Source organism: Triturus cristatus, chromosome 12 (genome assembly GCF_964204655.1).
Source record: "Triturus cristatus chromosome 12, aTriCri1.1, whole genome shotgun sequence".
NCBI lineage: Eukaryota > Metazoa > Chordata > Amphibia > Caudata > Salamandridae > Triturus > Triturus cristatus.
This window is the reverse complement of record NC_140595.1, coordinates 107,443,583-107,471,208: the sequence shown is the minus strand read 5'-3', so window position 1 is coordinate 107,471,208 and position 27,626 is coordinate 107,443,583. Positions and strand designations below refer to the sequence as shown.

The 27,626-nt window shown below is 45.3% G+C and overlaps 1 protein-coding gene across 2 annotated transcripts in view; it reads left to right on the top strand.

Annotated features, from left to right (window-relative positions):
* The window catches only part of LOC146772768 (rho guanine nucleotide exchange factor 11-like), a 319,232-nt gene that overhangs the window by 279,630 nt on the left and 11,976 nt on the right, over nucleotides 1-27,626 (top strand). For both annotated transcript variants that reach the window (XM_085639976.1, XM_085639975.1), the window contains exons 14-15: nucleotides 2,901-3,038; nucleotides 25,242-25,670. In XM_085639976.1, coding sequence (XP_085496102.1) covers nucleotides 2,901-3,038; nucleotides 25,242-25,670 — 567 coding nt within the window. The remainder of the gene's footprint in view (nucleotides 1-2,900; nucleotides 3,039-25,241; nucleotides 25,671-27,626) is intronic.

Genomic DNA, 27,626 nt, shown 5'->3' with positions numbered 1-27,626 from the left:
TTACCCCTACTCTATCCAACACTTTCCCTACTGTTGCACTCATTGGAGTGGGAATAGTATTTTTTACCCCTACACTATCCAACACTTACCCTGCTGTTGCACTCACTGGAGTGGGAATAGTAATTTTTACCCCTACACTATCCAACACTTACCTTAAATGCAATGTAATGATATGCATTGTAATGGTATGCGTTGTAATGGTATAATGCGATGTAATGGAATGCGTTGTAAATGTAGTTTCGAAAAATGCGTTGTGATGGCATGCGATGTAAAAACATGCGTTGTCCAATGTGGTACTATTACTCCATCAATCTGCTTCCAGTCCATTAATTTAATTTGGCAATTCATGCATGAGCACTAAAGTCTGACCCCAAACATGGCCCCCTGTGTTTGCAGATCATTGAAGAAGAGCATATTGTGTAGGTGGGATGTGTTCAATAGTTTTGCTTCCAGTTTAAAACATGAATTGGCGGGCACCATTTACTTCATGCAATGGACAACTGTGGCTATACATTAGTACAATGAATCCCTCAACATTTCCAAAGTGAACAGGATCAACAGAACTTGGTCGATCTGACAGAAATTGAAATATGGGAGTAGCAGAAGAAAGTGCCATCCAGGTGTCATAAGCTGCTTTCTTCCCTCTCTCATGAAAAGCCAACATGGTGTCGCAACCAGTAGCAGCATGGAAAAGGGGCAGAGAATCACATATATCAATTCCTAAGCTTTCTGCATTACCGTGAGCTGGTATGTAGCAAAACATTTTTCTGTACCAAATGCTAAACACAATTGTTGACATTCAATATTTTTAAAAATAGCAATCGCAAGAACTACTACATTGGTATCTACGGTACGAATCATTATTTCGGAATGAACTTCAGTTGCTGCATAGAAAGAATGAAACAAAACTTATGCGTCAACTTTCTCATGATTGCAAGGCGATATCATTTCGAAATTCATAAATAGTGTGTAACTTGGAACTTCATCCTGACAGGTGACAATTACTTGCTTCCCTTCGATGGTAATAAGTTGCACATGTCCACTCAGTAAACCAAAAACCTCTGTTTTATTTTTGCCTCATCTAAAGAAACTATGCCAATCTTTGGCTACAGGAGTGTTAGATTCAACTCGCTTGCGAAGACCCTCACCTCTTTTTTCTCTAACACTTTGCTTGATGCTTTCAGTAATCTATATATATCCCACACAAGATCCAATCATTTTACATTCCTTGCTTGAGTATCTATGTAGGGTATAAAATATTTTGAAGGGTAATCAAATGTTTTACAAGACTTGTAATTAGCATACTTTCGATAGCTGTACCATTTAATATATTTACATCCACCTCTGGAGCAGTGTTGTATATATTGGTACTTTCGGCAACGCTGTCCAATAGCTGCAACTTCTGTCCTTGTTTGAGTTTTCCATTCACAGATATAGATGGCCGAAAAGACTGATTCTCATGCTTGAAAAAATCTTGTCTGACACCCTATCTATAATCTAGAAAACAGATTTCAAATACTTTTTACCAAGGATAGTTTGTCTTTGGACTCAGAAGTTTTGTGCAGGCTGGTGCTGAATAATTGAAGTTTGTTCCTTGGTACGGTATCTGTAATGGGCTTTGAACACATTTGCAACACCTCATGAAAATTGGAGTTATATTGCGCTCTACCAATTTCATGTGCTGTTTTCACTGATGTGATAACTGTAGCAGGCATAACTTTGTTGCTGCCGAGATTGAACAGATCACCACTCTCCTCCAATTTGTAGCAACAAGATCATTATGCTGGACAGCTTGACCTCTGGCTGTGGGTGTTGCAATTAGGTATTGTTTTAGCTTGGAACTCATTTTCAGGCACTACAGAAGACTCATTGAAGATGAAAAAAAGAAAGGAACATATTAACACATATGAATAAATGTTGATACATGTCAATAAGTATGAATATTTACATCAAATTTATAACAGATTTGAATTTAAAAGTGTTCTATGTGATTTTGGTGGCCATTTTATGACGTCATAGGCAAGATCCACTTAGAGTCTCGCTGTTATATGATTACTTGTCAAGTCTCCACTCACCTGAAATCCAGGATGTTCAATTTGAGAGATGAGACGATTGTTCTCTATACCCCAGAAACTCTATACCTGTTCGGATGTACTCAAAACACAGCTTGACAAGAATAGACTTCCTGGGGAAGGGGGAAAATGGGACAAAATAATAAAAAAAGAAAACAAACACACTTCTTCCTTTGGACCAGGGAACGTCTTTGGCGCGGACTGCAATCTAGTCAGTTACTCTGTGGACCGTATTGACTTTCTGATTTCTGGCATCTAAATACAATAAACAACATTAGCTAACACCTACTTACACATTGAATTCAGTTGTTTAAACATTAAACACGGTGCAAAAAACTATACCTTTCTTTCGTAATTCACAAGAAGCCTTATAGTCACTCTCTAGCATCTGGAGAAAAATGTCTGCAACAATGTATATAGCTTTCTGTAGTAAAACAACATGAATTACGTGAAATGCATATAGTCACACGTTCACTAATACAAATCTTTTAATGCCTTATGTCACACTTACTCAAAAAAATATCCGTCTGAATTCTAAATATAAACTCTTAATAAGATTGCAGGAATTGGAGTCCAAAGTCTCAAGATTAAACAAATATTGAGAACAGCTTGGAGATGAGTCTCTCCCTCTTGAAGTCTTTCAATGCCCAAGAAATGCGGAATGAGAACAAAAGTACCTTCATGTGTTTTGCGCACTGTTCACTGTCTTTTAAAATGTTAAATAAATAGAAATACCTGTATCTGAATTCCACGCTCTGTCTCTGCAAACGGGAGTATGCTGCAATCAATACCTTACTACTTTTCCTTTCGTTGTTTCTGGGAGGGTAGATTCCCCAGACGAATCGGATTCAGAGGAGGGAGATGTCCTGCTGGCTTGGCAACCAAAGCTCACTCGAACAGTAGGATCAGGTCCGGAAACCAATTGGATGAAATCTGCAATGCGGAAGCGCCAAGACGAGAAATCAGGTAAGTGAAGATTAGGAGGACGAGAGCCAGCGTGTCACATGGCGCTGGAGATCTATTTATAGGGCTCAGCTGGGGGGTGGGGGGGGGGTGATAGGGGACGTGCATAGACGCCTGTCACCGGCTCACATGTAAATGAGCTCAGCTCTTTGCAGGACACGTGTACCTTCAACTGCAGACAGCAGATTTCAACAAAAGCATGTTTTTATGGCTTTTATCGATTTAAAAAGCCAAACAAAGTTTGTTGACAGCAGTATGTGATTTCAGAATAAATGAGAAAGATTAAACTGAGCAGTTAAAGATTATCACCAACAAAATAAACACGAACGACAACAATTATACAAAATTAGACTGGGAATGTTGCACTGAGAAGCACTGTATAATTCTATTGGTGTATATTTAATAAAATATGCGGAAACACTTACTATGCGGAAACACAATGCACAATGTTGGTACTAGCCATGTTCAAGACACGACCCCTAACATTACTATTACAAAGACGAAAGTCTGTTCCAACTTTCAGCTTTCTATCCCAAAGTGAATGATTTTCGTTCGAAAACAGCCTGAACAGCCGTACTGTTACTTATGAACACTTGCCAGGAATCTGACCGCATCTGTAAAGGTTCCTTAAGCAGAGGTCCCGCATGCCCCTATGTCAGTCACTACAAAACTATTAACCTCTTCTATGCCCATGACGAGATAGTCTCGTCATGGAGCACGGTTGCGCTGTGCCCATGACGAGACTATCTCGTCATGGACCCCGCCCGCTAATGAAAGGCCCGGCACAGGAGGGGGAAAGGGCGGGGCACTGAAGGGGTTAATGCTGCATACCTTATTGTTCAGCAGTGAAGCTGATCAGATTGTTTCAACAAACTGCAGTTCTTATAACAGCCACTAGATGTGAGTATGAGCACACGCCTCAAGACTTGGAAGCAGCAGAAACATCAGGCTACAAGAGAAAACTACATTCTCTGGTGAGTTTTCGTCCAGCCTCTCTGAACAGCTGGATATCCTTGCAGCAGCAAATCACAGTTTTGTGAACCATGTTTGAGCGAACAGGAGCTAAACTAATGTTCTGCCTCAGTGACGGAGGCAGACAAACTGCTGGAGGCTGCATTAAAGATAAGTAAAGCTAAGTAACTAATCAAAGCTTGTTCATGTCCTGTCATTGCACAACGGATGCAGGTCACACAAGAACATGGTTGAAATCGCTGCTGTTGTGAACAAAGTAAGGCTCTGCAATTTCCTGTAATCTGTCGGTTTTCCCTTCTGAAACAGACATTTAAGGGTGTGACGCTCAGCATCTCAACATGAGCAGTGATCAGCCAATAGTGCATGAAGGTGTACAATCACGAAGCCTCTAAATGGGAAGGAGGCAAGTGTGAGACTTGTTTGAAGTGAGTGTTGCAGCTGTTGAGACTCTGCTCCTCCGGTTTAGGGAGGAGGGCGTTTATGCGAGCAAGTGGGAACTGTGTGAGCTCTTGCCATCTGCCTGCACCAGCACTGAGCGCCCGCTCCTAGGAAAGAAACAAGTGCATTTGAAAAATCGAAATTAATACAACCTAGTGGAAATTCCAAATCAAAACATATCTTTTAAAATGTTATTTAAAAGGACACCATACAGTCGACACTAAAGGGGGCTACCTATTATTCAGTAGTGCACACTGTGCAAGAGCAAAATGTGAATGAGACCACAGTAGGCTAATAATGTATGAACAGGGATGACAGAAAGCCTCTGAAATTATGTATATCATATATATTTTGTTTATTAAAAAGAAAGGTGTTGGATAATGCCTGACCTAAAACGTTCCTGTAGTGACAATGTAAACAATGCAGTTTCTCTTTATCCAGGACAGGTCTCCAGTGCACTGTCAGATCCAGATTTAAAGACACCTCTTGATTGAGGATATGGTCTCTAAGCAGAGACCCATCTAGCCATGTAACATTCCCCTACTCTACGCCAAACAAACTTAATGTAATGGGGAGCCGCGAACAACAGCCAACTGGTCAAGGGAGCCACGGGTCAGAATAGTTTGGGAACCACAGCCCTATGTGGTGTTGTGCAGCTCCAAACTTCACGGAAATGTAGGAGCGGAGCCACATACAAGTATCAGCCTGGCGCACTGACGTCAATTTCTTTCTATCTTTCTGTACCTTTCAAAGCAGTTCCAGGGCTAGGCTCCTCATTTTTTCGGTTCTGCTATGACAATTAAAACAAAGTCCAGTTTGCTAGGGAACCATGTTCCCATCCAAAAGAACAGGTTTCAAACCATGCTGTATCTGCAAAAAACAATGTTGGTCACATACCTCAGTGAGGTTTGTCTTTGGTGAGTGGGCTCAGGACCCAAGGATATTTGAAACTGGGAGATGGAGCTGTATCTTTGCAAGCACAAGATGCAATAATAATATGAGCTACGAGAGCACTCCCACTCGACCTATGTCTAATTTACTGGTGGCTATAAAAGCTCGCCGGGCTCCCCATTATCACAATACATTTTTTTTTAAATTAATTTAAAAAAAATTACTTTTTTTATTTTTATGTTCATTTTATCAAAATTTAAAATAATTTATACAAATACTTTCCTTTTTCCCCACTTTTTTCTTATATTGCTATATTATGGTATACAATTCATCATTTCATCAATTTGGCATAGTGCACAATATTATTCTATGTAATTCATCATTTTATCACTTCAACATGAGGTGAGTTGTATATAATATTAACATAGACACCCCGTGCTGTGATCCACTTGACACCACAACTACTTCACATCTCATCACCACCTACCCAAGCATACTACTACATGCATACTTCACACCCATTCTGTATCCAGCTTTAATGGCATACACTTTTCTTCGTGTGAATCATGCATTGAAGAATCCCTCTTTAGTTATCCATGATTATGTTACCAGCTGGATTTCCTTAATGTCGACACACGTTTCGGTGGGTTACTAACTTTTTAACCACCTTCTTCAGGACCACTCCTATATAAATTAGTATTAAACGGAGGGTACCGGGAAATCAGAGTCAGTCCTTTCGACATAGAGTCTAGTTCTGTTTCCACCAGTACCGGAACACAACCCTCTTCTGATATTGACGTCTGACATCGAACTGACTTCCACTCAATCTCGACCAATGTCACGCTAAGAAACTGCAAAAGCACACCTGAACACTACGCACCCTGATTCTGACCTATGCTTCTGCCATTTCATACACATCTGCAAAAACTCCATTCTATTATGGTTCTGACTCTGAGCCTGTGCCGAACAAAGGACACCCCAGGATGTGGATGATGATGATGATGGGGACGATTTCTCTCCCTTCACTGCACAGATGATTCCTTCTACACAGATTTGCAAGTTGCCAGTGGGCTCGACACCTCTCCTGAGGTAGGGCTTCATTCGCCACTTAGGCCATGAACAGAATAAAGTGCCTCATTTGCAGTGGAGGTCAGAGGGAGAGCTGAGGTACAGGATTTACAGCTGCCTTTAGTTCACATCAAAAGAACATTCTGACAGATTTCACAGCCAAGGCCAGCTGCTCCTCAGCCCTTGTTCTCTTTTAATGAGGCCCACACTGATATCTTGATGGACACTTGGTTGAGGCCAGTTCCCGTTAACCAGTGAAAAGGCAGTGAGCCAAGCATCACTGAATGGCACCTGTGACCCTGATTTTCTTAGTGAAAATCAACCGGTAAAGTAAATCCCAACTCATTGCTAACCACTCCTGTGAATACAGATTCTAAGAGGATTGAGGTATTTGTATAGCATATGTCTTCCTCCAACATTTCTTTTTAGATTTTTATAGCGTGACTTATCACCTGTGAGGGTATCCTGGTGCTGTCTATGGGTACAGGGAGATTAAGTGTTTGGCAAAAATCAGAAGATGTTGCCCCGATGCAGACACTCGAACCTGGATCCCCAGCTCCTGAGTCGGCAGCTCTGGCGGCTGCGCTACTCTGACATTCAAGTATTGCAGTCAATACATGCTGCTTGTTTTTCGTAAATACTTGTGGAGGTGTTCCACAGGATATTCCGATAATATACAGGACTCCCCCAATAATATGCCTGTTGATGTCTAGGGAGGACCTGGCCATGGCAGTTCGGGCTGAACTGTTCACATGAGGAGCAGAGTCAAGACTGATTTGCATAAGGCTGGGTTTGAACTGGGGTGGCATAGTGGGCAAAAGAGCAATGGATTCAACCCAGATCTCTTGACTGAAGGAGAGTGGTTGAACAGTTTCAGCACTCCGTCCATCATCTTTTTGTGTTTGCTATGTTCGCCCTAAGTGGCCAAGGGAATGCCCAGACGTGGCTCCCTTACTTGCTGTGCCACTGGATTGAAGCTAGCCTAACTGATATGGGGTGAAACCCCGAAGCCGGTCCCAGGATGCCTGTTTCCAGTCCAGGAAGGACCTGGCCTGGCAGTTAGGGCTGGACTGTTCCCATGAGGAGCGGCCTCAAAACTGATTTGCATATGATTGGGTTTGAACAGGGATGGCATAGTGAGCAACCCAGATCTCTTGATTGGGGGTGAGTGGCTGAAAATTTTCAGCACTCAGTTCATAATCTTGTTGTGTTTGCCATGTTGATGTGTCCCACTTTTTCGGTAACACAGCAGATTCTGCCTTGGACGTCTTACAGGAGAGCACATTTGAGCGGCATCCCTTGAGGTGGTTGAACCCTGAAAACCAGTTTCTACACCAATTCAAAAAGTTAAAAAGCTGTTCTGGATGGCTGGTGTATAAGCATAGACGGTCTCCACAACTAGTACAGCAGTCACCCAAGTCCTTCAAGGCCATGGATACAGGTCTGGTAGATAGCGCAGAGGTCAGCAGGGGCATCAGTCCTCCCAATCCTCTTCTCCAGCTGCAGTAGCCTCCAAACCGTTGGTGGGGGGCACAATCCACCATTTCCTACCAAGGTGGTGATCCATCATGTCTGACAGGAGAGTCTTGCAAATTGTCAGAATAGTTATGCCCTTCCTATTTATTTATTTTCCCTGCCAAATATTCTCCCCACATCAGAGTGAATTTCAAAAGAGCACCTGTCCATTCTGCTGCAGAAGGTGAGAGCTATTGAGAAGGGAACTGGACACGAAAAAGAAGATAGTTGTTACTCTGGCTATTTCCATGTTTCAAAAAATGAAGGGAGTCTCATGTCTATTTTGGACCTTTTGCCTCTGAATGACTTCCTGTGGAAGGACAAATTCGAACTGCCCTTACCCAGGGAACTGAATGTGTCCTCTAACCTGCAGGAAGCGTATTTTCATATACCCATGCTTCAGTCCCAAAACCTTATTTGAGCTTGAGGATAGGCCAGAAGCATTTTCAGTTTGCTGTGTCCCTCAGTGGCCTCAACAGCACCCCTCAGGTGTTCACAAAATCAATGGTGGTGGTTGCTGTTCACCTCTGGAGGTTAGGGTTACAAGTCTGCCCCTCCCTCAATGACTGGCTGTTGAAGGCAGGCTTACCAATGTTAGGTGTAGTCCACCTTTAGGCAATTGCAAACCACCTTTCATTGTTGGGGATAAGTATCAACAAGCCAAAGTCGTTCATGGCTCTTTCACAGAGCCATCCATTAATTTGAGCTATTTTGCAGTTTCAAGCCTTCTCTTTGCTGAAGTGCATCCAGGATATTTGAGCTAAGATCTTGATGATTCAGCCTCTACCCTGGGTCAAAGTTATAGCAGCTCTGAGACTACTTGGCTTCTTAGCCTACTTCGTCTTTCTTGTCAGCTGTGCACGGTGGCACATGCAGGCTCTGCAATGTTATCTGAAAAAACAGTGGGCCCTGCATCGACAAAATATGGCAGATCTTGGAGGAGACTGCTCACGATCTGCAGTGGTAGAAGCTCAAATGCAATTGGTCCAGCAGCAGGTGCCTTTCCCTTCCTTTACTCAGAAGTGACTGACACATCCCTACCGGGGCCCGGGTAGGTCATATAGTGGAGATGGGAATCAGAGGACTCTGGTCTCCTACAAAAGCCTGGCTCCACATCAATCTATTGGAGTTGAGGACCATTCACATAGCTCTGAAGGCCTTCCTACCATACATCAAGTGGAAGCTTGTGCAGATTCTCATGGAGAACATCACTACCATGTGGTATTGTCACAAGCAGGACAGAGTTGGGTCCTGGGTCTTGTGCCAGGATGTTTTGCACCTCTGAGGTTGGTTGGAGCACCAAGACATTTATCTAATTGTGAACACCTGGCAGGGTCCCTGACTGCCAGAGCAGACGGGCTGAGTAGGTAGCACAAGTGGAGTCTTCATTTCGAGGAGGCAGAGGGCATCTTCAGACTGTGGGGAGAACCTCCGCTAGATCTTTTGGTCACATCCAAGAATGCAAATTGTTAAACGTTTTGTACATTACATTTTCTCTGTGATGACTAGTTAGGAGATGCATTCTGGATGGAATGAAACAGGAGAGAGACACCTACGCTTTCCATCCTCTGCCTCTCCTGCCTCAAGTAATGTGCAGATCAATTACAACCGAACACAAGTAATCCTAGTGGCTCTCAATTGAGCCAGGGGAGTGTAGTACCTGGAACATTTGGGCATGAGCGTCTGTCCTCCGATCAGGACACCGCTTTGTGAGGTGGTTTTGTCGCAGCACAGAGCAGTATCATCTACACCTACATGCATGGAGATTGAAAAGCAGCAACTGACTACCTGTGATCTCTCACTTGAAGTGGTGGATGCCATCCTTTCCACCAAGTGAACTTCCGCAAAGTACTTCTATGCCAGGCACTGGGATAACTTTGTGGCCTGGTGTGGGGTTTGTAAGACTGATCACTTACAAGCGAACCTGTAAGACGTGCTTTTGTTTATTTTATCTTTTAACAAAGACTTGGAGTGGGTGCAATTAAACATTGCGTTGGGCCTTTCTACATTTACTGGGTCAACTGTCCTTGTTTAAATCACCTATTGTGATGAGATTTATTCAAGGTTTGACACAAGTTCCTTCCAAAGCCATTGTGGTGTCTCAGTGGGACCTTAAAAATGTCTTGACATTTCTCAAGTGTACGTCTTTCGGGCTGATGTATAGTTGCTCACTGCATCTCCTGACTCTGAAGACCCTCTTCTTCAATGTGAGTACATCAGGTCGTCATTTCAGTGAACTCCAGGGGATGTATTATAGAAGGTGCCGTCAGGGTGAAACGGGCATTTGCACCAGCTTTGCGTGCCCTGGGGCACTTTGGCATTATAGAGGGGGTCGCAGACGCTTGTGCGGCCCCTTCTGTAATATCGATAGCGCTGGCGCACATAAAGTGACAGCACTATCTTCAGGGGGCATTCCCTCATTTGCATGGGGGTGTGCCCAATGAAAATGATGGAATCTCTTTGCCTCTGCGCCCGGGCTGAATTACAGACGCAGGTGCAGAGGCAAAGAAGCTCTCGGGAGGTGCACTGACAGTGCCCCACCTAAAAGGTGGCACACTATCAGCCTTCTGGAGAGGGAAAGGGGTACTATGGACTCTCTAGACATCCCTTTGCAGGCGGGTGCAGTCATTGACTGCACCCGCCTGCAAGAGGATCTCTATCCCACCTTCAAAGTACTGTCAGGTGCCGCCTGTACTGTGAAATACGGAGAGGCTTGAAAGCAGCCGCTCCATTTTTCACATAAATGTGCTACCCAGAGAACAGCTTGAGTTCACGGGCTGTGCTGGGGGCAGCACATTCCATGAAATAGGGCCAACAATCCCTGTTTGTGCCTGGCATATCTTAAAACAGGTGCATGGGGCACAAACAGGAAAAGTGTGCCCTTTACATAATACATCCCCAGGTGATTTCAGTGCAACTGCCGTACACCTCGTTTTTTCCAAACAAGTTGATGCTGTGTACTCGGGCAGCATTCTTGCCAAAATGGTCACTTCCATTCACGTTTGGCAGTCCATCACTTTGCCAGCATTCTTTGCTCCTCCTCACCTCGTCCAAAAAGGAGGAGAGGTTGTATCAAGTGGGCTCGAAGGGCACCTTAAGATTTTACATTGATGGTGCCAAGGAACACCATATGAACAATCAGGTTTTTGTGGGGGTGAAAAAAGGGATGGCCATGTAGAAAAGGACCCTTTTGTGGTGGATGGTCCGCTACATGAAGATCGGCTGTGTACTGGCCAAGAAGCAACCCCTAGAAGTTCTGACAGTGCATTCTACCAGAACTAAGGCTGCTACCACTGCATTGGCTCTTAGAGTATCTGTTCTTGACATCTACCAAGGCCACGTCTTGGGCCTCATTGCCTACCTTTACGCAGCAATACTGCCTTCACAGCCAGGTCTGGGGGAAGGCACTTTGCTTGCATTGCTTTGAAAGATTTTTGGTCTGAGTCCACTCCACAGACCCTCCGCCTGGGGAGGTGCTGCTTTGCTATCTATTCTAACATAAGGAATTTTGTGCTTAGAAGGATCCATCAGAATAACAAATAACTTACCTTTGACAATGCTCTTTCTAGTGGATACTTTATATAACTGCAGATCCCTCAATGCTCTCCCACCAGTGCTGTTCTGTGGAGTGTCTTACTTTTTAACATCTAAAAGGGTCCCAAGTTACAATGCAGCCCACTTGCACCTACAGTTGCTGATGCTCCCCATCTAAGGGAATGGAAAATAAAAACAATAAGACACTGATATCTGCACAATAGGGTGGTGCTTAGGCGCGGCTCCTCTCTATCACTTCCAGGGTGGTACGGAGCCAACAATGAACCACATGGCCATATTTCTGCATGTGTGTATCAGGTTTTGGCTTCATTCTTGTGCTGCCTTTCTATTGCCAGACCAGACCTGAAAAGTGGAAGTTTCCAGCATTTCAATACAGTCTATTCAATAAATATTATTTGAGGTTTGATCATTCTACAGTTCGATCCTTCATTTTGAAAAATGCGAAAATCAAATTTTTTATTTCAAGTGGAAAGTCGTTAGTTTTATTTCTAAAAGTCGAAGCAATACGCTAATCTTCAACTTAAGACTTTTTTTTGCTCCTAATGCATGCTCTCTTTTTGTCAGTGTACACCAGTGTTTCAGTTGAGCCACCAATCGTCCATAGTAGATGCAGTTTGCTGCAGTTGACCTGCTCCCACAATTCAATCTATGGATTCAAACTTAATTTGTTAACCATCGATTTTTAAATTCCTTGAAATTTACAGAACATTTTAACATTTTCAGTTTTCCTTTTTCCTTTTTAAGTATGTAAATGTTATACATTTGCTAATATTATTTCATTTTCTAAACATTCAGTGACCCCCTGGGTAGGCTTGGTGGACTTCAGGTTAATAGCTGCTGCCATTCTGTACTCGGTATTGTTTCTGTCTCTTTCAGAGCAACTAAAGCCTATACCCCTGTCAGAAATTCAACTCTTCTTACTGCTAAGAAAGAAAAATGCTTTAGTTGGAAATAGTGGTATGAATTGAATGCATAATGACAAAGGCAGCGATCTTCATAGTAGAAGGCCAAATCATAAGAGTGCTTTTCAACACAAAAATGATTTTCTGGTTGCTTATCTGATAATATCCCACCAAATGGTTTTGTTGATTGTTCATCTAATCGCCTTTTAGGACATAGTAGAGTCTTTCATTTAAAGATGGCAGTCCTTACAGCATCATAATGTAGCTGCTTGGTTGTAAACTAACTATAGTTCTTATCATTACTGCAGTTTGTCTTGATTGCAATTTCTCAGGTTATTGCTAGTTTGCACCCTTGGACATCATTCAAGTTATAAGAACATATTTTATTTGAATGTTATTTATCCAAGAAAGGACTCTATAGCAATATTGCTGCATCCGTCGAATTGTAAAGCATGTTTTCTAACAATTATGCTGTTCACATGTCTCGATGATCACAATTCAGGAGAACTGCTGAGACGAGCAAAACATCCTGTCCTAGGTAGGATTTCCGGGGTCCAGATAAATTGGAGCAAGTCGTGTCTGTTCCCCCTAACGGCCTCCACTGAGCGGTTCGGGTTGGACTACCCCCTCGCCTGGTGCGAGGGGGATTTCAAATACCTGGGTATACAAATAGAAAAAAATAGGGAGGAGCTCATGCGGGCTAATTATGGCACGTCAATTACCCGCATTGCGGACTACGTTACTCGCTGGATTACCCTGCCCTTGTCCATGGCCGGCAGAGCATCGTTGATTAAAATGGTAATACTACCGCAGCTGCTGTATCTGTTTCTGAATATTCCATTCCATCCTGGTGCCTTTTTTTTTAAGCAACTTCGCACCGAGCTCATAAGACTAGTTTGGGGCGGTAAGTCGCCCCGGCTCAAATGGGAAATTCTTGTCAAGCCCTATGATCAGGGCGGTTTTGGGGTCCCCAATTTTGAGCTGTATTATCGGGCAGCCCAGGCGCATTTCGCCTACTACTGGATACGGCAGCCCAGATATATGCCACAGCTCGCAGCTGAGCATTGGCTGGCACACCCAATCCCCATAGAAGGCGCATTGTATATCCCAGTGCTGGGGAGAGATAAAACGCCGTCAACGGTGACTAGCACGGTATCCGCATGGAATCAATTGGCTGCCTCACTGGGGCATGACTTGGTGTACGCGCCGCTTCTGCCCCTTGTTTACCACCCAAGTATGCCCCTGCTGCAGGAGGCGGGATTCCGGAAACTGCTTCACACTATCCATGTTGCGACTTGGGGGGACCTTTACCACAATGGCGCATTTCGTTCTATGGAACACCTCTATGAGAGCTTAGACCCCTCTCCGCTTGACGTTTTTTTCTATATCCGGCTTAGACAGGGGATACGGGCGCTCACGCCCAGCTTTCCACAGGAACCCCCGCAGATGGCACCGTTACAGCGCATCCTCACGGACGAAGCCCCAGCTAAATTGGTTTCCAAAATATACGGATCGGTACACTCGCTAATTCCGGCGCCGCAGCTTGCAGCTAGGGAAAAATGGGACAGGGAGTTACCAGCCCCGTTGACGGATAAACAATGGCATTTCTGCTTATTGCAGACGGAGCGCATTTCCTCCAGTAGCCTTTTCCGAATCATACATTACAAATACATTCACAGACTATACCACACTCCTGTCAGGCTTCACTGCTATAAGCTCCGAGACACTGACTGCTGCGATAGATGCCGGGCTCCTGGGGCGGATTTCCTTTACCTGGCCTGGGCCTGCGAAGGAGTGCATCGTTATTGGTGTCAGGTGTTTGAGGCGCTCTCTACAATGATCAACACAGTATTAATGCCCTCCCCTCTTCTAGCCCTGCTGGGGTATGTAGAGCCAATACAGGCGGCACACCGCAAATTCATCGCGCTCGCTTTTTTGCTGGCTAAAAGGAGAGTTGCGTGTCGCTGGGGCAGGGCCCCGAAATTCAAGGACTGGGTGCGGGATCTTACCTATTGCCAAGAACAGAACTGCACGTTCTCGGAGCTTATGCTGCCAACGTCCCAGCCTAGGGACATCTGGGCTCCGCTGAGATGCTATCTTCTGGCGGGGGAGGCTGAGGCGAGCACCTAGGTTACTGCATACAGTCCTTGGGGCGTGGGTCATCGGGGGCTCTGGAGGTATGGGGGCCTGGATCATGGCCGCGGGTCCTCTGCTGGGTATACAATGGAACTTGTAGGCCGCCCCTCGGCTTTGATGGGTGTACTGCTGTTGCTGGAAATGCTAAAAGAGCGACCCCCATGATGAGGTCAGCATGATAGTAGCTTCTGTGAATATCCGACTACGGGGGGTGCTGCTATGTCCTGATAAGACTGTTATATTTGCACTGTCTGCCATGTCATGTTTGATTCTCCTCACTGCCTCCTCTGTATTTAATTGGCTGAAAAATGGGAACTCTTGATCGTACTATGTCTACAGCTATATGTTCACTATTCAATTGCTAAATAAAGTTAAAAAAAAAAAAAAAAAAAATCCTGTCCTAATGAAAGACCTGGAGATAGAGTCCATCGAAGACGAAGAGGCTCCTCTGATGCCAACTCACCTGACTGCGCCATTTGAAGAACAGGAAGTAGAGAAGCATCTTGCGAAGGTCCCTCATTGCGAGGCGTTGAAGTCTTTCCAGGCCCCCGAAATTACAGGAGGGTTGGCAGACTCTTCACTTGAATATGGTGAGTCCAGATCACTAGCATGTTGTTACCTGCTCTTTGTCCATGAATGTGCTATTCTGATAGAGACTTCTAACTGTAGATTTCTCACCTTTTGAATATTCCCCAGGCATTAGAATGGATCCAGAAAATATTTATCAGTACACGTGCGCTGGCAGGCAGCGCTGGGGACTCCGCGTCAATGCCGTTTTGGATATGATGTGTGTGGTTTTGTATTTAGGCACTACTCAAGTGCACTGACATCAGTTCCTTTTTTCCCCATAAACTGACGGAGATCCGAAGCAACAATCATTGTTGCAGGGATTCTGCACATACACAGAACTATGCGCTGGAAAACAGGACCTCGGTGTGTAGGGGCTGAGCCTTCCTACCGCCTCAGTACCCAAAATCCCAGAATCGACTAGCTATAGTGTCACATTTGTTCTCCTACACAATCACAAAGCTACAAGTGATTAGACAACCCAGAACACAACACTCCCGACTCTCTCAGGAATCGCGGAAGCAAGACCTACCCTTTCGCACACTCTCTCGTACTTGTCCACAAAAAGAATTGACAGAGTCACTGTTATAGTTCAAAATGTTTATTTTAACTATAGTGCTCTTGTCGGAAGGAGCCTGGGGAGCAGGACTCGGGATCCCTTGTTCATACCAATATCCTGAAAACGCAGGTACGGGACGAGGTCGGACCCTTTAACAATCCAGGAAGCCGGCAGGAGGAGGAGTTGGGAGGCGTGACGCCGGTGCTGTGGACCCTATCCAGGGACGCTGGTGGATTAAAGCAGGAGGAGCTTGGCACAGCCTGAAGAACCGCGGAAGAGCTCAGAAAGGTGGCGGGAAGTGAGAAGACGCTGGATCAGCAGCCCGCTGTGGACCACCCACCTGGCAGTGCACTGGAGGACGCCGCAACACCCAGTGAACCAGGAGAAAGCTTCGGCAGAGTCCGACACCGTGCTACGAGCCGCCATTCTCCGGGGTATGGTGGCTGGAACAGGTACATCAGCTTGTCCTGGGTTTCATTAAAACACCGGAAGGGAACGGGGACACACCAAAGACTCTTTTATAAAATCAAGGATGCCGCGGACCGGTGGCTTAAGCCTCTGGACACTACTCGAGAGGAAATAATGGAAAAGATTTACCTCAAGCAATATTTGGAGGCACTACCATATGGGACACAAAGGTGGCTACGCCAACATGCAGGTCTGACACTGGAACATGCAGTAGAAATGGCCACCTCATATGCTTGGGCCCAGAATAGAGGGACTACCAAAGAACCTGACAAGAATCCAAGGCCCATCCAAATGGGAAAAAATGAAAAAATATCTGCCAAAATGATTATGAGCCTCTAAAACCGCGCTCAGGATGTTCTGATGCTGTTCCTTCTGCTGGCCCTCAATGTTTTGAATGTGGGGAGTGGGGCCACATTACCAAGTTTTGTAGGAAACGAAAAGAAAAAGCGTAAGAAGAACCAATGGATGTAAGCTACCTACCTCAGTCCATCCTATACGCACAGGAAACCGGTCCACTATATTACGTGTGAGTTTGAATGATCGTCCCATAACCGCCCTCCTAGACTCCGGTTGCAAACACTCAGTAATACGACACAAACTTGTGTCCCCCTCCTCTTTCCTACCTGGGAAATACGTTAGCATTAGATGTTTGCACGGAGACATTCAGGACTACCCCCTGGCCTGCATTAGACTCCAGAGCCAACAGGGTCTAGATGTTACTGCTGATGTCGGGGTCTTGCCCCACCTCCCTGAACCACTGATCATAGGTATAGACAATCCCTGGTTTCCTGATTTGATGTATGGGACTCTGAGACATAGTACAGGCTTTCCCCCTCCACAGAACAGTCTCCTGATTTCCGAACCTTGGGCCATAGACACCCACTTTTGGGAAGCCCAGCTTAACAACAGTAGTCTCAGCGCCAAGGATGCCCTTCTACTCCCAAAAAGGGTGAACCCTTGCTTTATTGAGAAGAAGGGACTTCTGTATCGGGTGGGCATGTAAGGCGAACAACCACAATTGCTTGTCCACACGGCTTTCAGGGAATAGGTTCTGTTTTTTGCTCATGCACACCTCCTTGCAGGGCATTGTGGAGTAGAAAGAACGTCACAGTCCGTACTCCGTAGTTTCTTCTGGCCAGGTGTCCATGCACAAGTGCCAAAGTACTGTCAGGAATGTACAATATGTCAGACGAAGAACCCCTACATCCCACCAAAAGCCCCCTCAAACCCTCTCCCTATAATAGCCAAACCTTTTGACAGAGTGGGTATGGACCTTATAGGGCCGCTCCCAAAGTCCAGCAGGGGTTATCAATATGTCCTCCTGATAGTTGATTATTCAACGAGATATCCCGAAGCCTTGCCCTTACACTCTGCTAACACCACTACCATAGCTCAGAGACTTATAGAGGTGTTCTCCAGGATGGGGTTTCCCCGGGGCATAATTACAGACCAGGGAACTCCCTTCATTTCGAGAATTATGAAACAAGTCTGCAAACAACTGAGTATCAGACACATAAAGACATCTGTGTACCATCCCCAGACCGATGGTCTGGTGGAGAGGTACCATGGCAATCTCAAACTAACCCTTAAAAAACTCCTTAAAGGAGACGGAAAGTGGCAAGGCCCTTTTCCAGTGATACGTAAAATAGGTAAAACAACTTACTTATTACCACTCACAGCGACCAAAACACAGATGTATCACATTAATCTTCTCAAGAATTGGCTAGGGCCTCCACCAAAAAAAGCGCATAAGGTCTCCACTGTGGATACCAGGTCTTCCACCATTGAGTCCACCGTAATCAACGACGAGTTGACCCAAGACCACACAAATGGTATTCGTGCCTTGCTCATATCCTTTTAGAATTTGTTTTCTGACCGACCCGGAAGAACACATCTGGCAATGCACTCTATCCCCACTCAAGAGGGTGTAACCATTAAACAACGACCATACCGAGTCCCTGAGGCCTGACGTCAGGCCCTTCAGAAGGAGGTGAACCAAATCCTGGAGTCCGGGATAATAATCCCCTTTCACAGTAATTGGTGCTCACCAATCGTGCTCAGACCAAAACCGGATGGAAGCATCAATTTCTGTATTGACTTCAGAGCGGTGAATCGTATCTCCAAACAGGACGGCTATCCCCTTCCCAGGGTGGACGCACTGATAGAACGACTTGGTGAGGCTCGGTACATCTCTACCATCAACCTCACCAAGGGCTATTGGCAGATCCCCTTGGACCCTAAAGACAAGAAGAATGCGGCTTTTTCCACTCCCAATGGTATTTTTCACTTCATCGTCCTGCCCTTTGGTTTACATGGGGCACCAGCCAGTTTTCAGAGACTGATTGATGCTCTCCCAGCACGGCATTTGGACTACTCATTGGCCTACTTAGATGACATAGTGGTATATAGTAAGACCTGGGACGAACACCTGAGACATCTAGAGGCCATATTTACAGAACTCCAATCTGCACACTTGCATATCAATGCAAAGAAGTCACGTTTTGCCTTCCAGAAGGTTAAATATCTTGGGTATTTGCCTGGGAAGGGCTTAATAGAACCGCAAACGGAAAAGGTAAAAGCCATACAGGAAACAACATTCCCTACCACCAAACGTGACCTCAGGGCCTTTTTGGGTTTGGTTGGTTATTACAGGTGTTTCATTCCTCAGTTTGCAGGTGAAGCGGCTCCTCTAACTGACCTTCTAAAAAAGTCCACCACCTCCTCACAGTTACACTCCCCCACAACCCGTGAGCAAGAGGCCTTCCACACTCTCAAGACAGCCCTGACCACATCACCAGTATTGCAGACTCCCGATTTCCATAAACCATTCATCCTCCAAACAGATGCCTCCGGGGTGGGTATAGGAGCTGTTTTGTCCCAACTTGATAGCAAAGGCCTGGAAAGATCTGTCCTGTACATCAGCCGGACGCTCTTCCCCAGGGAACGGGTCTATCCCACGATAGAAAAGGAGTGTCTGGCAGTGAAATGGGGGAAAGAGAAGTTGAGGTATTACCTTGAAGGCAGGCCCTTTGTGTTATACACTGACCATTCCCCGTTAACCTGGCTACAGAGGAACAAAGGATGTAACGACTGGGTGCTCCGGTGGTTTTTGTCACTGCAACCCTTTCACTTTGAGGTCCAATACCATAAGGGCACCGAACAAGGCAATGCGGACTTCCTGTCCCGATTCCCTATTTCCCGCGATCGGGAAAATCCTGGGGGAAGGGTGTGCCGGGAGGAGCCTGGGAAGCAGGAATCGGGATCCCTTGTTCATACCTATATCCTGATAACGCAGGTACGGGACGAGGTCGGTACATTTAACAAACCAGGAAGCCGGCAGGAGGAGGAGTTAGGAGGCGTGACCTTGGCGCTGTGGACCCTATCCGGGGACGCTGGTGGATTGAAGCGGGAGGAGCTCGGCACAGCCTGGAGAACCGCAGAAGAGCTGAGAGAGGTGGTGGGAAGCGAGAAGACGCCAGATCAGCAGCCCACTGTGGACCACCCACCTGGCAGTGCACCGGAGGACGCCGCAACACCCGTGAACCAGGAGAAAGCGTCGGCAGAGTCTGACACCGCGCTACGACGCACCACTCTCCAGGAGGAGGGTGTTCTGGAACCGGTGAAGCCAAGAAGGATATTCTTTAGCTGGACCTTGTGCTTGCCTTGTTGTGTTTCCTTTTACTTTGGTGGATGGATCATTGGCAATAAAGCCTCCCATTGTGACCTTATTGAGTGTGTATAATTCCTTAAGGGATACCCCCCACCCCGTTTGACCTGACAGCTCTATAATGTAGTATACAAGCCACTACAAGCAGCAAAACGCATAAACCTAAAACAGTTAGCATTGTTGCAATTCCATAGATTATAAAGGGGGATGTAATTGTATACAGACAGTGGATAAAGGACTATGAGGACTAACCACCCTCCCTTTGGCTAGAAGAAGTTTTATTATATAAAAGAAGATCGCTGTGCTTTGTCAGCAGACCCGATACCTTAGTACCTAGATGGTATTTCTACATCATATGAACAGCATAGCTCTTCTCCCTGGAAAGGTCCCTCTCCAAGTGTCTGTTAGAACAACAGGCATCCCCATAATATCAAAGCACGAGTTCCCAGCAATAGCAGCTGTGTAAGCATGTTTTGTCTAGGTGCTAGAGACTGACCAGGACAGAGTAAAAAAGGGGCATTGTTTATCGACCTTGCCCACTCTGTGCAGACTAAACTCCACGAACAAGCAGAGAACACAGAAAGCAGACGGTTCTCATGTGAAAGGCACACACAGAGTCTTGCAAAATAAAGTCATGTAGTAACGTGTGCAAAAGCAGCATCATGGCAGCAGAGCTCATGCTAACTTAGCAATGTCGACAATGAGCCTAATGGCCATATGACATCATCTCATTGAGACACTTCCTCAAAGATTTTTCCTTTAAAACCAGTATGGTAGCGTATGAGTTACCTGCCAAATCTACAGGCTTCAAACCCTGTGGGAATGTTCCAAACAAGTGTCTGTGACAAAGCACCTCAAGACCATGTGCTTGGATAAGATGATAAAAAAAAAATAAGACACACAATTGATGGACGGAATGCAGAACAAATCAAAACATTCACCCCCAGTCAAGAGATCCGGGTTAAATCCATCATTCTTTTGCTCACCATGCCACCCAAGTTTAGACCTGGCCATATGCAAATCAGTCTTGACCCTGTGCCCCATGGGAACAGTCCAGCCCGAACTGCCCAGCCAGGTCCTCCCTGGACCGGTTTTGGGGTTTCACCCCTCTTCAGCCAGGATAGCTTGATTCCAGTGGCACAGTGAGCCCTGGACCCACGTCTGGGCATACCTGGCGCACTTAGGGCGTGAAAGCAAATGACGCACAATTGATGGACGGAATGCAGAACAAATCAAAACATTCACCCCCAGTCAAGAGATCCGGGTTAAATCCATCATTCTTTTGCTCACCATGTCCCAGGCAGGGCCTGGTCCTGCTCCCAAGGTCACTCCTGTGACAGGTCATCTTCATGATTGAGATCCTTGGGAAAAACCAAGAAGCGCAAGAGATCCAAGCACAACTTGTTCGGCTCCAGCCCCACTTGATTTCTAGAGAAGGCATGAGGTCGTCATTGTGCCTCCTTGTTGCTGTCCTGAATTCACCCTATTTCAGAGTAGATTCTGATCCTTGCTCTTAGGTAACTGGAATTTCTAGGGACATTGGCAACGCTGCAGCAAACCAAGGAATTTGCAAAGCCATGGTGCATTTTGGCACATTATTGGCTCACTGTGATTAACATGTGGGCCCTAAGGAGCCGAGAGGGTTCCCAACCAGGATTCCGCAGACGGATAAACCCACTCTGTCAGTTAGGCCCTTTGTAACTGCTCAGGGCTCTGGCTTGCCTTTAGTACCAGTCCCCTCCATGACACCACTGCCTACGCAGGACCACAACCCCAGACTACGACGGCCAACCCATAGTGCTGACAAACCCCGAGACGGCACTGTCCCTACCTCGGTCGAGGCCTCAACCGCTTACCCTATCTTCTTATTCCAACACAGTTCCTCTACCTGCTGGAAAGCCTCATGTCCTTCATGAGTCATTTGGCATTGACTCCGATAAATTGGGGCTATGATGCTGGGGATGAGAGTACAATGCTTTACCCAGAGTATAACTTGTATGAGGATATCCCAGATGGAAGTGGTCTGGATACTTCCTCCGGCACTGGAATAGTTCTCCCCCCTCGCCGGGCCTGCCAAGTATGAAAGTGCCTCCTTTGCTATGGTTCTGCGTAGGGAAGCAGAAGGTTCTTGATCTTCAACTTCACTCTCAGGAAGTTAAAAGCCAATGTTTTGTGGGAGGTGCTGCTACCTGGACAGTCAAGTTCTGAGCCCATTAAATGAGGCTATCACTGATTCCCTACTAGGTACTTGAGCCAAACTCTGCTCAGGTCCACCTGTGCATCTCCATATCGCCATACACCATCACCAGGCCATACACCTTTCCTCACCCAATACCTTACTCGCGAGAGCACTGTGGTGCAGTCTTCAGCCATTAGAGTTAACCCACACTCATTTAGCACTACTCCCCATGGCACGGAATTGAATAGGATAGCGGCCTATAGTAAGCATTTTTCTCCTCTATAAGTTTGGCCCTTTGCTCAGTGAAAGCCAGCTGCATGTTAGGCTGCTGCTCTTACACTCTCTGGGATTCCATGGCCCATATGACGTCCATGGTTCAGCCAGAAGCCTGGGACTTTGATTCGCAGACAATGCAAGATGGTTGTAATGCAGCCATGTGCACCATCCGCTGGAAACTGGATATCACTGATTCCTTTGGTTGAGCTATTAGCACCGGTGTGGCCAATCGCAGGCAAGCCTGGATGCGGTTGACCGCCTTTTCAGGGCACATTCAGGCCAGTCTCATAGGCATGACAGTTTACGGCTTCTGAAGTTTAGAGAATAAGCAGACTGGGCCCTGGAGCGGTGCACAGATAGCTGGGCCACAGTTTGACTGACGGTGAACCGCCTGTCACTCTTGCAGCAGGAAGTACAGGGACTTTTGATCAAAGGAGCCTTAAAGAGGGAACTGGTGACACCAGTCAGTTGTGGTTGTTGTTTCCACTACTTCCTTCAAGGTCTTCCTCTACCTCGACGACTGGTTCTTGAAGGGGGGTTTGCCCCAGGCAGACATCTACCTCCTTCAGACTACAGCGAATCTCCTGACAACTTAGGTGTGCCTGAGTCACACCTTACTCCTTCGATGAAGCTCTCCTTCATCTGAGCCATGCTGAGCAAGGTGTAGTTTAGTGCCAAGCCTCGAAGAGGAGACGCCAGGACATTTGGGCTATGATCCCAATGTTTAACCTCTGTCCTGTATCACAGTGAGGAGGACTCTGAGCCTGCAGGGACTGATAACCTCCTTCATCTTGCTGGTCAAGCACACCAAATGAGAAATGAAAGGTCTGAAGTCCCTGTAGGCTCAGAACCAGGGGGACCTTTCTGATGTTGTCTAGATTTTGGAGGAGAAAGCAAAAGATCGTGAGTGATGGCTGTGGAACCTTAATTGTGTTGGCAAGAGACCTCTGTACTTTCCCTACCCAGATCCCACAGTGTTGACTGATGCATTGCTTCTGTGATGGGGAGGCCATCTCAGAGAGGCGGAGATTAGAGGCATCTGCTCTCCAGAGGAGGACTAGTTCCATATCAACCTTCTGAAGCTGAAAGTCACGCTCTTGCTCTTGGAAGTCTTACTGCCCTCCATCAAAGGGAAGCCTGTGCTTGCAGACTAAACCACTGCCATGTGGTGAAGGAAGTAACCCGTTTAGGGCCACCAGGGTCGCTAATGACCACCTCTCAGGCTCCTGTGCTAAATGAAGAGTCGGTCAGACTGTAGAGAATAAAAACCAAAACTGTTTATTCATATACACTCAGAGCGGAGCCCCATCTGCCCAGTAGCTAGGAATGCAGCAGGGGGAACTGAAATCGATATGCATAAACAAACATCATTGTGTACGTTTCGTAACCAAGCGAAAACACGCTCACAGTAGAATTTTCCAAGCAGGTGCAGCGAAACAAGGAAATACAGAAAAAATGGTTTCAGCGCTCATATCTTACACAAAGTAACATAATCCAAGGTCGTTCCATCTGGAGCCTGCCACCAGACAAGACTAGATAGCCTCTATCTTGTGAGAAAGGTATGCCCTAATATGAACAGTGCACTCATTACTGAAACAGAACAGAAATGAAGAAATGAAACTCTAAGGGGATGAAAATGGAAATAATAAAATACCTTGAATCGATTAATTCGCAAAATTGATTGCCTATCATTATAGACAGTGTGGGGGGCATCAGCATTTTGATTTTTTTTAAATACATTTTCCTTGCTTGTGGTCTGGTGGAACTCATGGAGAATGTTGTCTCAGGGCTTCTTCATTTTGCCATTTTCTGTCTTTGTCAAGGAGCTCCTTGACTATTTCTGACCATGCAATTGCCTTGGGCAGTTGACCCCTGCAATGTGCAAGTGCTTCTAAATCTTTACTTACAGAGCTAGATATGAAGCACCGTGCAATGAAAACAGAAAGACTATTCTGCGTTTGTTAAAAATATTGTGTAGTGCTCCATTCCATTTCACTCCATCAGACATCCCAATCCCTTTAATATAAAACAATATAAAATAGCTAAATTATGGAATTATGTAACACAGCATAGAGACAGCAGAGTGATTTAATGATAGCACAGCTAGTATTTTGCCTTCAATGGTCTCCTCATGGCAGCACATGCCAGACATAACTAAATTAGTAATTTCAACCTCCTTTTTTCTTCTTTTTTTAACCACGATGCATTAACGTAGATTCTATCAGCCTTTTGGGAAGTGTAGAGTTCTTCTCCTACCCTAAATAACCTACCTTTGTTTCTCAGTACCTGTGAAAGCTAAGTGCTGTCAGTTTGTGCTACAGTTCTCACTCAACTTAACTGCATATTTTCACATGTTCCAGCTATTCTATAATTAATGTAAAACACTTAGGTGCAGCAGTACCCTTTGACCGAAAAGCTTAGAAGAAAGTCTTTCTTTATTAAAGTAGTTCCCGAAGTAAAACCGTCCATCACTTTGACAATTTTTAAACAAAATGTTATAAAGCGAAATCATATTGGTGGGTTGAGTGTCTATCAGTTACCCACACCATTTGTGACTTGAAAGTATAGTGAAAAAACTATAAAATTGAGGACACATTTAGTTCTCGAAAGTACCTAAAGGGTAAGTCAGACTTGAGTTGCTCGAGAGCCTTGTTCATGGCAAATACCACTAACCCTGAGACTCCCATTCTTTTTTTTATAATTGTGCAAGCCTAGCTGATAGATTTCATGATTTAAATTTGCAAATAAACTTCCCAAATCAGGTTCTAAAAAATGTCTTGTTCATTCTTTGCAATCTCCAGTGACAGTGTTATGCTATCAGAAACTGTGTATCTATTGTGTGTTATTTGTGTATATACTACTTCGTGTTCACTTGATCCTGTCTGACAATTCATATCACCTAAACCTCATTTTTATCAAGTATTTATAAGTAGCATTGGCGTAAAATGGAATAATGTCTTTAAAGTGCATTTAAAAGTTGGAGAAAAACTTACATGGTCCATTTTTCTTACAGTTATGATCCCACAGAATTTGATTCTGCGGAACCTTTCACCACACAATGATAGTGACTTTGAGAGGGATTTGAAAATTGCACCTGAGGATGACCTGACCCCCACACCCTCTGTGGTTGGAGGGAAGGGGCACCCATGTGACACTGTGACAGTCCATCAGGATACACGGTTGGAGTCTGGAGATGGGTGTTATCCGGCTGGAACTTTCACCCAAGGACATTCAGAGAGCAGCTCTGGGAGCAGCATGGCTCCTATAGATACTATAGATTGCCTTAGCTTCAGAGACATGAACATGACCAGTTTGGGAAGGCAGCAGTGCCAGCAACAAGGGAGAATCAACCAGCATCTGGAGTCTGAACCACTGGAAGCACAGGTGCTCTCGGAGGAGCAGTGTTCACATGGCCGAGGCAGCATTAAAGTTCTGAGCGAAGGTAACATAAAATTAGGCTTGGTGTTCTTGATACTGGATTTCAAATATTTTAAGCAACAATGATCCACAGTCCGTGGCCCCCATATTAATACCTTCTTGAATAAAATCCTGGAGGTTGTTAGCATCCCCCTTCATGGTTAGCTGCGGAAATAATCCCTATCTATAAGAAGGGAGACGGAACCTCCCCAATAACTACAGACCTGACTGATAACCTCCAAATGTTTTCTGCCATCAGATCCGATCTAGGCTACAAGACTGGCTGGATGAGAGAAGGATTCTTTCTCCCTTCCAAGCAGGTTTTCGCCCAAAGGTGAGCACCATTGACCGTGCCTTTCGCTTGAATCTATCTGGACCTTTCTAAAGACCATATTTACATCACTTTTGTGGATCTAAGGGCCATGTTTCACCTGGTCTAGAGATGTAGTTTGTGTCTTGCCCTATCCAGATTGGGCATTGATCCTTGCTTGATGAACATCCTTAAGAGACTACATGAGGGGACCTATGCACAGGTGAGATGGGGGTTAATGGGGAGCTCGCTGAACGCATACTCACCGCACAAGGAGTGCGTCAGGGGTGCGTTCTCGCCCCAACACTATTCTCCCTTTATATTAATGACCTGGTGGACCACTTGTTAATATGCATCCGTGACTGCACCAGGATAGGGGGTTGGCCAACCCCCATATTATTATTTGCTGATGATTTTCCTTCTCTCTTGAATGCCCATGGTGATGCAGAACCTGTTGAATAGTTTCTCTGAGTACTGCGAATCTAGAGGCTTGGAAGTTAATGCTTACAAAACCAAGATCCTGTCTCTAAACACGCACAAATACCACAGTAGGGTTTTTTCTATATGTGCGGAGCTAAGCTCCAGCAGGTTAATCACTTTGACTATCTAGGGGTGTGGTTTCACACATCTACTAATTGGAAACCCAATTATTGAAGTCTGAGCTTTCATTGACTCATGGATCGCCCTGTATTACCAAGTGTTACAAACCCACTGCACCAAAACCAGTGTCCGTAGTCGTAGAAATTTACATGGCCAAGGCACAGTCAGTAGTCCTGCATGGAGCTGAACCGTGGGGGATGGAGGACATGCTTACTCGTATGACAGGACACTCTTCCTCCTTTTAAATCTTTGGCCAACTGGATGCTCTGCTATTATGAACTGGAAGATATAATTTGCCTCTATGTATCGTTTGGCTCATTGATTTTAAATATAACTTACATCTGCATGTTTTACTCTATTGTAAGTGTGCTAAATGAACTCCAATGAATCAATTGATGCTATACTTATTTGAATTTTAATCATGAATGCGGATTTTAATGTGTTTTATTGCAATATTTTAATTGTCTGTTTTATGGGCTTATTCCCAGTGATGACTCCTTTGCTTTTGGATCAAAGATAGTAATGGTCGATACGTACTCCTTCCAAACTGGTTTTTGCTCTTAAATGTTGCAGATTCATTTTTGCTTGGTCGTTGATTTTGGGAGATAGAACAATCTATTTAAGGCGCCCTTATACTGGTATCGTATAGTCACACAATCAAAGTTGTTTCTTTGATCAACTTCAGGCTGAGATGACTGCGGCACACTGACGATGGGGCTGGGAGGTTTTCACATGCTAACTCATCTGATCAGATAGTGAGCTAGAATAATAACAGTCACATTTTGATTTCTTTTGTGTCTAGAGTTTGCTGCTTGATGTTTATTCAAAAAGGCTTACTTTGGCTGGCAGCCATTGAGAAGGGCTTACTCTGCAGAGGGTGGAGACATCATGATAACTCCTAGGGTTATCAATTCCATCCATTATAGCCTTAGAGCCCACCGTAGTAGGCTCGACCAGCCATTAAAGGCCTGCTTCAGCGTCGGGGTTTTAACATGGGAGCGGCCCTTTAATGGCCGGTAGAGCCCGCTACGGAGGGCCCGAAGGCTCTTAAAGCATTTGGCCCCTAGAGTG